Consider the following 11,413-nt stretch of genomic DNA (forward strand, 5'->3'; position numbering starts at 1 on the left):
CCTCTGACGTTGCAACGTCAGAGAGAAGGCTTCCGGTTCAGGTGCAGGATGCTCGTAGGAGCCACTGCCCGTGGCTTTGTGCACTGAATCAGTTAGGAAGAGGGAGCTGGCTCGAAGATAACGCCGTATCGATCGCACCGTGGACCGGCGGTTGAAGAACACTGTTTTGGGCCTGATTCATGTGCTGGCCCTGTGGACTGGCATGAAATTTCTGTGGACCGGCACTGGTCCATGGACCGGTGGTTGAAGAACACTGGCTTAGAGGACTGGTAGCTTGCTCCCTTTCAGACGCCGCTCCCCTGGACGGAACCAGCATGCAGATGTCTGTGCAGGTGGCTTCAGGGAGAGGCTTTCTGCCAGGGCAAGCTTCTTTGGATCTTAAGAGTGGTTAACTCTTATGACAGATGCCAGCCTGTTGGGTTGGGGTAATTGCTGCGGGGATTACTCCATTCAGGGGCAGTGGACTCCTTGTCAGAGGTGTTGGACGATCAATCATTTGGAACTTCAGGTGATTCACCTGACGTTACTCGATTTCCAGCCCACTCTAGAGGGAAAAGTGGTACATGTGTTCTCAGACAGCGCCACAGCAGTGGCGTATGCAATTCATCAAGGGGGCACAAGAAGCAGTCCTTTGGGCCAGGAGGCTCGCATGCTGTTTCGCTGGGTGGAGTTACATCTCTCTCAGCGGCACACATGGCCGGAGTCAACAGTGTACAAACAGACTTCCTCAGTCAACAAGTCCTGGACTCGGGAGAACGGCCCCTCTCGTAGAAAGTGTTTCCGTCTGAACATACAGCAATGGGGTTGGCCCCAGATGGACTTGATGGCTTCAGTAGAGAGCTCAAAAGTCAGGCACTTCAGCTCTAAGCTTCCGCACTCTGTTCTTCAACTGAACACCGTGATTCAGACCTGGCCAGCTCACAAACGCCTTTGTGTTCTCTCCATGGCCTCTGGTTGGTCGGGTCATCCACCGGATAGCAATGCATACCAGCTTCGTGATTCTAGTTGCTCCAGACTGGCCTCATTCATGGTTTGCGGATCTCGTCAGTCTTCAGCGGGACAGGAAGCTCCAATTCCCTCTTCTCCGCAACCTTCTTGGTCAGGGTCTGGGGCCCATGGAGACCCACAGCGCTTTGGTCTTATGGCATGGCTGTTGAGCACTCTAGCTTGATGAGGTGTGGCTATTCGGAGGAGATGCGTTTGACTCTTGTAGTTCAAAGAAACCCTAAACCAGGGGTGTCCAATGTCGGTCCTCGAGGGCCGCAATCCAGTCGGGTTTTCAGGATTTCCCCAATGAATATGCAATGAAAGCAGTGCATGCTAATAGACCTCATGTATATTCATTGGGGAAATCCTGAAAATCCGACTGGACTGCGGCCCTCGAGGACCGACATTGGACACCCCTGCCCTAAACTATGGCTTCTTATGCCTCAGCCTGGAAGGCTTCCCAACAGTGGTGTGCTAAGGACTGGGTGGAACCTGAGCAGTCTCCCATTTCGGTGGTCCTGGCTTAGATAAAGGTTTAGCAGTGGCCTCCCTTAAAATTCCGGTAGCAGGAGTTTTGTGCTTTAGGGCACGCAGGGGTTCAAGTGCGCTTCCTGCTCATCCAGATGTGACCAGGTTTCTGAGAGAAGCACTTTATTTGCGGCCTTCCTTGTGTCATCCTTTCTCTGTGGAATCTTACCATCTTTCTACAGTGCCTTGTAGAAGCCTCACTTAATCCTCCAGTGCCCAACGCTTTGAAATGCCAAAACAACAAAAAGGTGGTATACAAGTCCCTATTCCCTTTCCAGGTTCTTTTCTTTTCCCTGTCCTGAAGTTGAGACATAAGAGCCAGCTCTGTGGGTGCTTGAGCACCCCCAATAATTGCATAAATTCCTTGACCTTGTCCAAGGAGAGGTGATTTCCAATGGGCTTAGCATAGCCCAAAATTTGAAAGTTGGCTCCTATGGTTTATGGTGCCTTTTTCTTTAGGGCTTAGATGTCTAGTAAGATCATTTTTGGTTTTGTTGTTCATATTAACTTTGATGAGGTTGATGCATGCAGCTTGTTGGTCAAATGAATTGGACAAATGCAGTTGTTTTCTATATCACTTTTGAAGCCCTTTATAGAAATTGGCATTACATTGGCCATCCTCCAGTCCACAAGTGCAGTGGCTGTTGTAAATATGATAAATTACTAGCTACGTTTTTGCAATTTCATATCTGCGTTTTAAAAACTTTGGGTGAACACCATTTAATTCTGGTGATTTTAAAGTGTTAAACAGTTTTCTCTTTTGGATCTTTTAGGTTTACAGTGATTTACTTTAATTGCCTAGATTCATCACCATCAATGAATGTTTCTGGTATGAATCTGACTGCAGCATCCTCCTTAGTAACAACTGAAGCAAAGAATTAATTGCAGCCTCTAATTCGATATTCAGAAGAAGCGTATATCTGGATAGCAGCCCCTGATACTTAGATAACTGCCAATGAGGCCAGCTATAGATTTTCAGCAGCACTATTCAAATAATGTCACTGAAAATCACTGCAGACAGGAAATTATTTGGATAGCAGTGATATTCAACACCACAATTCAGACAATCTGGGACAGAAAAATTGCTGCCCTAAGATGTCTAAATAGTAACACTGAATAATATTGTTATCCAAATACCTCGAGCAGTTGTTGGCCTGAATATGTATACCCTAGAGGAAAGGATAGACAGGAGAGATATGATTCAGATGTTCAAATACTTGAAGGGTATTAACGTAGAACAAAATCTTTTCCAGAGAAAGGAAAATGGTAAAACCAGAGGACATAATTTGAGGTTGAGGGGTGGTAGATTCAAAGGCAATGTTAGGAAATTCTACTTTACGGAGAGGGTGGTGGATGCCTGGAATGCGCTCCCGAGAGAGGTGGTGGAGAGTAAAACTGTGACTGAGTTCAAAGCAGCGTGGGATAAACTGGGCTGGGGAGGGCTTCAATGGCTGGGAGGGTGTAGATGGGCTGGAGTAAGTCTTAACAGAGATTTTGGCAGTTGGAACCCAAGCACAGTACAGGGTAAAGCTAAGAAGAAAAAATTTAAAAATTTAAATTGAATCAGGTTGGGCAGACCATTCGGGTCTTTATCTGCCGTCATCTACTATGTTACTATGTATTCAATAGCACCACTTTCTGAATAATAGCCGACACTGAATATCCAGGATGTTTTGAAATGTCAACTACAGAGTTTAGACATTGACCTGTTAGTTCAGTTCATTCAAAGTTCTGACTACTGCTTAACTGGTCATCTTTCATAGAATGTACTTTGTTTAACAATCTGAAAACAGAGATGAGCTTATTTTACTTTTGTTTGCTGTTGTTGTCATACTAATTGTGACACCCTAAACATATTTGTGTTTATCTGCAGTCAAGATGTGGATATCTCTACAGTTCCTGGAGCCCCAGAGAGCCTTACATTCAAGGAACGACAGCGTCTCTTTTCACAGGGCCAAGATATATCTAACAAAGTAAAAGCGTCTCGAAAGTTGATGGAACTGGAAAACGAGTTGAACACTAAATAAAAATTTAAAGAATCAATATATGGCACCTTATAAGATCTAAGTGAAATATTTCACAATTTAGGGGGTTGTTTGGGGAAGGAGGGAGTATATATATTTTTTTGTAAAGAATGATTTTATGATTCCTTTATTTTTAAGACTGTTAGTTCAAATATAAAGACTGAGTAGCATGCAAGCAGATTCTTCACCAAGAGCTTGTGGATTCAATGATTAAAGCAGTGTTAAAATATTTTAGTATGAATCACATAAAGATAACTGGCTGGGTTTTTTTTTTTTAGTGGGGGTGGGAATGGGTTTTTGCAATACAAGTAAAACACATTAATTGTATTTTCTGGTCTTTGGGTCAAGTTGTCAAAAGATTCTCTGTCATTTTTTTTTAATGCAAATTGGACATGATACTTAGCTGTTAAACCAGATGTAGTTACACTGTGGCCTACCTGATTGCTGCTCCCCCTCCCCCCCAAAACTGCTTATTGTGCAAAATTTAACTAAATTGATGGGCTTTCTGGCTTTCCATGGCTCCTTGGTAACGATGACATCAGAGGCCAGATGTTATGCGAGTCTCAGCATGTCATAAAATTGTGAATGCTACAGGCTTTCGATGATGTTGCCAGGACAGCCATGGAGTTGGTGCTGCCAGTCAGAACATCTTGGGATCCTTGTGGTGGTGTCATGACCACCTAGAGATCCTTGCTGCTGTAAGCTGCCACCACCCACCAACCTGAGATCTTTGCCTTTGCTCCTGCTGATGACAGTTTTCAAAAGAGAAAAATTAAAAACAATGCTGCCACCCATCTCCTTAAAATTGGAGGGATTTTGTATTCTATATAGTGGATGAAACATACATATGGGTTTAATTGCAAATTCTTGTATTTTTTTGTATTGTATTCCTAACCTAGATTACTTAATAAAAAGGGGTTTGCAATGTTTATCACAAAAAAAAAAAATGTAAAGGAGAGGATAAATATTTGTTTTTTGATTACTGCCTGGGTTTTCATTTTATTTTTTTAACATTGGAAAAGCCTGAAGTTGGGTTTTTGGTTGTGGTTTTTTTTTTTGTAATAATACTCCCTGCTTAAATAATAGGTTTTTGAATGCTTAAAAAAAATCCCAAAGTTTTAAGAAAGGAAAAAAGAAAATTATGTGGAGGTCTCTTACCACATAGTTTAGATGTTTAAAGAAAAAAATACTTTTCCAATGTTAAAAATAAAGAATTCATAAAAGGTTTGTTTACCCTTCTACTCAGCAGTATGTTTGATTAGCTTGTCTCATAGTGTGCTATCTCCAATATAGATAACTGTTCTATTGGTTTGTACTGATATGAATAATTAGCACATCAGTGTGAACATCTTAGGGGAAGATTCTCTAATGTTCATGGAAAATCTGATGGGTTGCTGTCATGGCCACTATGTAATGATTTCAAAAAAGCGAGTCATTCTTTAAAAAAGAAAAGTGCATGCAAATCAGGTTCACGAAGGGTCACTAAATTTGCATGTGCCGATCACTGGTGAGAGCATTCAGCACATGCACAGAATAGACCCACAAATTAAAAAAAACCAAACCCAAATCAAAGATTGGCAAAAGGGTGACCACTACGTCCTGCTACTGCCATCAATCAACCCCCTCTGACACACACGCATACTACCCCTACCCCCCCCCCCCCACCAGCAGGGAGATGCCTACCCCTTCCTGCTGTCACTATCAAGCAACCCCCACCCCCCCCCAGCAGCAGGATGGATGCCCACTCCAGCCGCCATCATGCCTCTGATGAACCCCCCCTTGTCACAAAAGCTGGCCGGAGGGATGCCTATTCAAAACAGCAGACCTTCCTGTAATATCCTAGGATCCATAAGGGAGGTGCCTAAGTCTCTGGCCTTAATCAACCTGGGCCAGTCAGAGCCTTAGGCCCCTCCCTTGTGCATCCCAGGATGCACTAGGGTAGGAAAGTTCTGCCGTTGTGAAGAGGCTGGCCTGCTGGCTGAAGGTATCTCTCTGGCTGGCTTTCATGGACATACTGGGGGGGAAGGTTATGGACACATAATACACACTCTCAAGAAGTGTGCTTTTGTTTCCCCACACAAAAAAAACTACTACTGTAATTTGTGAATCTTGTAGTTTTGTTTTTTTTCATGAGCCACAGTCAAAACACAAGCCAGATATGTGCTTTTCACAGTGCCAGCACAATACTGGCAGCCCCTGGCCTAGTCGCTGATTTTTGGGTTGCCAAAAGTTGACGCCGTGTTTGAAGAATCGCCCAGAGTGCTCATTTAAATATTGATGAGGCCATTTACATGGAATGGCAAAGGTTCTGGATCCATCAGCTCTTAAACATTCTTATTTCCTCATCTCAAAACTGGATTACTGTAACTCATTATTAAAGGGTGTCACACAGAAACAACTAAGGATACTATAATTAATCCAAAATACCATAATAAAAGTCATAACAAACAAAAAATATGATCATGTAACGCTGCTCCTGAAAAACGCACACTGGTTGCCAATCCCTCATCGTATCTCCTACAAAATTGCACTACTCTCATTTAAGATCCGTCAGACAAACCTTCCTACTGTTAATACAGCATCCCCTTCACAGATCCCTACGTTCGACCGATCAAAATCTCCTCTCCGTACCCTCTTTAAAGATCATCGGCACCAGACATAGCAAGATCGTTTCTGTCATCGCTCCACAGCTACGGAACTCGCTTCCTGGCTCTATTAGAGAAGAATATATATTACACAAGTTTAAAAGTTCCTTGAAAACCTTTCTTTAAAAAAATGCTTTTGAAAATTAAAACCATCATATTCAGATAATCTTACCATCGGAATATTTATTCATTATTTTATTTTTTAAAAATGACCTACTGAATTTTTTTTTTCTGTCCCAACCTACATTATCCCTTAATGTCATCTTTCTCTGAAACCATTGTTGTACCCCTTCTCCTCTTGTCTTTGTGTGTTTGTCTTCAGAATTTTCTTGTCAGTATAATTGAGTTTTGTTACCCCTTATTTTTAATATATGTAATTCACTTTGAAATATTATTATAAGCGTTTCTATCAAATTTTAATAAACTTAAAAACTTGAGTGCTATGAAGCTTGGAAAAAACCACAGTAAGCTGTTTTGAAAATCTGCCACTAAAATACATGCATGCTAAACAGGCTGGAGCAGGTTTAGTGACCGCATTAAAGGCAATGATGAGTTTTGAGAATCTTCCCCTTGGTTGATTTTCATATCCAAGCTCTAGGGATATACTCAAAAATTTGTCAGGGAGATGATATCTTTCAGTGAACATACAAAATTAAATAAGCTAAAAATTAAATATTTTCAATAGGCTTAAATTAAATGGGGTCCAAAGACTAAATAGTATATTTGATATACTTTAAAGAATGCATTATATTTATGTAAAAATAAATTTAGAAAGCAAAATTAAAAGATACATTGAATTTGGGGGCATAAAGATCATATTGCAGGGTTTTGTTTTGTTTTTTGTGACCACTAGATCCATCATAAACATGCTAGAATAAGTTAAGTGACAGGCCTGGTTGGTAGCCTCAGATGTTTAGGTAGAACTACAAAATAAGGCTTGCTCTGTCCAGTGTAACTTGCTCAAATCTCTTTGGTTAAATTATCTCATCTCTTCTGTCCAGGAGTTTTTCAAAATTGTGTAAAGAACATACATATTCATTGTGGATATTGTAAAGCCATATCTTTTTCAGGATCACCAGGACTTCTCTCTAGAACTGTACTCAGGACTTATCACCAGAGCAGGTCTTAAGTGTGGTTTAACTGTGTTTGGAAACACACCAGTTTAAAACACACTGTGGGGGTGATATACAGTGATAAGATTTTTGATCAATACATGGGTATAAAATGCTTCTAAATTATCCTTCACTTACAAGTGAAAAGAGCATGCATGTTTGTACATAACTGGTATAGCTGTGTTCAGGAACAGATTTTGGGCAGAGTTAAGATTGTATGGTCTTTATAAAATGTGCAGATTCAAGGTATATAGGTGCATTTATGCTTGCTCCTAAGCTAGTACAGTAAAACCTTGGTTTGCGAGCATAATTTGTTCCAGAAGCATGCTTGTAATCCAAAGCACTCATATCAAAGCGAATTTCCCCATAGGAAATAATGGAAACTCAGACGTTTCGTTCCACAACCCACAATACAAAATACTATATGTACTTGTATTGCAAGACCTCACTCATTTAGAATAGTCAATACACTCCTGCAGCGGAGAGAGAAAAAACCATTGTCTCAGTTGTGATGTGGTGCGTGTATACTGTATGTACTTGTATTGCAAGACATTGCTTGTATATCAAGTTAAAATTTAATAAAATGTTTTGCTTGTCTTGCAAACCAAGTTACTTGCAATCCAAGGTTTTACTGTTAATATATGCAGCTTTGTTATAGCTGTGACTTCTGCAGGTTTTGTGAGCAATTTTATAAGGATACATAGGTTCCCTCTTGGCATGGTATAAAATTAATTTCCACATGACTAGGGTCGTAAGAACTGTATCTATGCCTTTTGAAAAGAGGGCAGAATAGAAATTACCCTGAACCTTGGTAACACAAATCTTAATAGTGAAGTCGCTGTTCACTGGATTTGAGGTTATAGGAAAGAGTGAAATGGTATCTTTTTATAATGATTGTCATTTTACTCATTGAGGGCCCCTTTAACAAAGCCATAGTAAAAGCACCAAAAACCAGTCAGTTCCTATGGGCTTTGGCGCATTTACTATGACATTATAAAAAAGGTTCTGAATTTGGCAATAATATACCCATTTCAAATAGAAAAAGTTTGACATCTTACAAAAAGGAATGGAAATTAATCCCTCATAAAATACTGCTCTTCCTCCCATTACTTTCATAATTTTTTGCTTGCTTACAAGGTGAACTCGTGTAATTTAGCATACTACTAATTATCACAAAGATTTACTTAGAGAGAAATCTGTGTTGTATTATTTATAAGTCTTTCAATCAGTTTTATAGTTTATTTTATTGTGACACACTGTAATAGACATAGTAAGATGTTTAGTCAGCTTTCTGTTTTATTTAAGATGAGATCTGATTTTCCCCTTCTTGCCACTGTTTATGGTTTTTTGGTTTTTTTAGCTATGCAGGTGTGGCTGTTACAGGGGATAAGAACTGATTCAAAGGTTATTTTGTTTTCCAATGTGTGATGTTCAAAACAATATATATATTGTGAATCCAGGTTGTTTTTTGAATTTAAGAAAGCCTACCTTTTGGTTTTGAAGGAATATTTTTGTTCTGTACCATATTGTTCTTTTACAGATGTAGGGAAAATGCACACTTTAAAAATACAGAAATATACTTTCACAGCCTTACTTTTAATAAGAATTGTATGATAAATACAAGTTAATGGAACTTGGAGTATAAATATATATATATTTTTTTCTTTTTACATATTTCAGATTTCTTGGAATGTGTGCTTTTACTGTTTCACCAAATCAGTATGAAGTAGGAAAGTTAATTTGAAGTGTTCATGAAGGATATGTATTCTTTATCATGCCTGGAAAAACAGAAATAAGCAAGCATCTCCCATCTTAAATATACTGGCAGTCTAGAAGTATCAAACTTTAATTTAATTTTATTGTTGCAAAACTTAAAATGGAGGATGTAATATTCCTGCTTTTGCTGCTAGTATCCAGAGAGGCTAGCAATGCCAGATGATTATCATTTGGAATGAATATGGGGGATGTGTGGATATGGAGAAAATACTTTTCATAATTGTTTCTGCATTGCTGTTATGGAAAATAAACTGCAGTAGCTTCCCCTTTCTACTGTATTTACGTGCAGCCTATTTTTAATAAAGTTTTATATATTTAATTGTGTTTTTATTTACCCTCACTGTTCTATCAGAATTCTTATCGGTGCGAACTGGAGCCTCATCTTGCAGGTCTGCTTTTGAGAGGGAATATGCAAGAAAGACAAAACACAATAGTTGGTGAATATGGAGCGTCTGCTTTCAGCTGCTAAGCATAAATAGGAAGTGACAAAATATTTCCAAACCCAGCTACGTGCGTGCTCAGATTAATTAGTCTGGAATGCGTTGCTGGAGGATGCGACTGGGTTAAAAAAAAAAAAAGGGGGGGGGGCATGTTTCTGGCGAAAAAGACCATAGTCTGTTATTGTGAGAGACACGGGAGAAGCCACGACCTTTCCTGGGATTGGTGGCATGGACTGTGACCTGGATTGGCCACTATTGGAAATAGGATACTGGACTAGATGGGCCATTGGTCTGACCCAGTATGACTAGTCTTACGCTCTTCTAGGTTTGAGGCACTATTTATTTACTTATTAAAATTAATGTAAAGAGTAAGCAGGTTTTCTTCACCTTACTATCAGAGCCTAAGGGCTCCTTTTACGAAGGTGCATTAGGGCCTTAACGCGTGGAATAGTGTGCGCTAAATTGCCGCACATGCTAGCCACTACCACCTCCTTTTGAGCAGGCGGTAGCTTTTCAGCTAGCGTGCACTAATCCCGCTAGTGCACCTTCATAAAAGGAGTCCTAAGTACTGTGTTAAGGTGGAAAGGTCATGGTTTAATAAGCTACCTCCTGCAGTACAAAAGCACTTTACATGTATTATATGCATGCACTTTTTATGCCCCTAGTAGCTTACTGAAGTGGGACTTGAAAACCCTGCTGCACTCACCATTAGGCTATCCTTCCACTCCTAGTGCAGTTACTTCCAACACTTCAATCAGTTATAACAATTCAGGGGGCCAATGTGGACCATATTAGAATGATGTCAAGGTAAAAAAGTTTTTGCCCAGAATCTAACAATGTGCATTACATGGTGCAGTGGTGGTGAGACTTTTTGCAATCGTGCTGTAATTCAGCGCAAAATGCAAAAGATTTTAAGGCTAAAACTCAATACCATGAGTGGGGGATGGGATTTGATATAACACTTTTCTATGGTTACAATTAAAGCACTTTACATATTATTTATAGGTAGCCATGGAGGGTGGCTTGCCAGAGTTGCAGTGGGACTGGTACCAAATGACCCTAGTTCACAGGCAACTGCACCATTAGGCCACGCCTCCACACCACATCTGATGAGTTGCAGAAGGCTAAGCTTTTTCTTCTGTAAGAATAACATTTCCCACCACCTTTTTGGGTGGCCTCCATGAATAGCCCTCAGATCGATCTATTCACTAAGCAAATATGACCACATCACCACTGCTTACCTAGACTCACACCGGCTACCTATACAAGCGCAAATTCAATTCAAATTATACTGTCTATTATTCAAAGTAATAAATGGCTTTGCCCCCACATATCTAAACAATCGCCTAAATTGGAACAATGTAACCTGACAAAAGAGAACTCGGACCCCATTTACCTACCCCCCATTCAAAGATACTCAGCAAAAGAAGCTGTATGACAACCTACTAGCGACGCAAGCAGCGAAACTTCTCCCAACATGCTGACAACGACCAACTTCAAATCATTTCGAAAAGAAATCAAAACCCTGCTATTCAAAAAATGTATCTAGATACCAAAACACATCCCCTCTCTTGTAAATTTCCCTTCAAAGACTCAAATCATGTAAACAGCACCCTAAATTGTAATTTTCATGGAAATGTCCAGTTATCTTCTTTTGTAATCCACCTAGAACTGCAAGGTACTGGCGGAATAGAAGTCACTAATGTAATGTAATAGCACAGCTAAGAAAAGGAGGTGATGGTTCTGTGCTAAAGGTGTCTATAGCTGCATTGTATGCAGGTCTGTTGAGAAAAAATAGCAGCACACATCTGGACTGCTATTTGAAAAATATATCCAACAGCAAATAGCAAACATCTATTCCCCCAATATGTTCACTTCAATCTTAAACTTAATTTGCTTAT

At 40.0% G+C, this 11,413-nt stretch overlaps 1 protein-coding gene across 8 annotated transcripts in view; it reads left to right on the plus strand.

The window, feature by feature from the left end:
• AFDN (afadin, adherens junction formation factor) overlaps positions 1 to 9,391 on the plus strand; it is a 350,456-nt gene extending 341,065 nt beyond the window's left edge. For all 8 annotated transcript variants that reach the window (XM_033938337.1, XM_033938335.1, XM_033938342.1 and 5 more), the window contains one exon: positions 3,389 to 9,391. In XM_033938337.1, coding sequence (XP_033794228.1) covers positions 3,389 to 3,542 — 154 coding nt within the window. In that variant the 3' untranslated portion in view covers positions 3,543 to 9,391. The remainder of the gene's footprint in view (positions 1 to 3,388) is intronic.
• Positions 9,392 to 11,413: the final 2,022 nt, after the last annotated feature.

Source organism: Geotrypetes seraphini, chromosome 3 (assembly GCF_902459505.1).
Source record: "Geotrypetes seraphini chromosome 3, aGeoSer1.1, whole genome shotgun sequence".
NCBI lineage: Eukaryota > Metazoa > Chordata > Amphibia > Gymnophiona > Dermophiidae > Geotrypetes > Geotrypetes seraphini.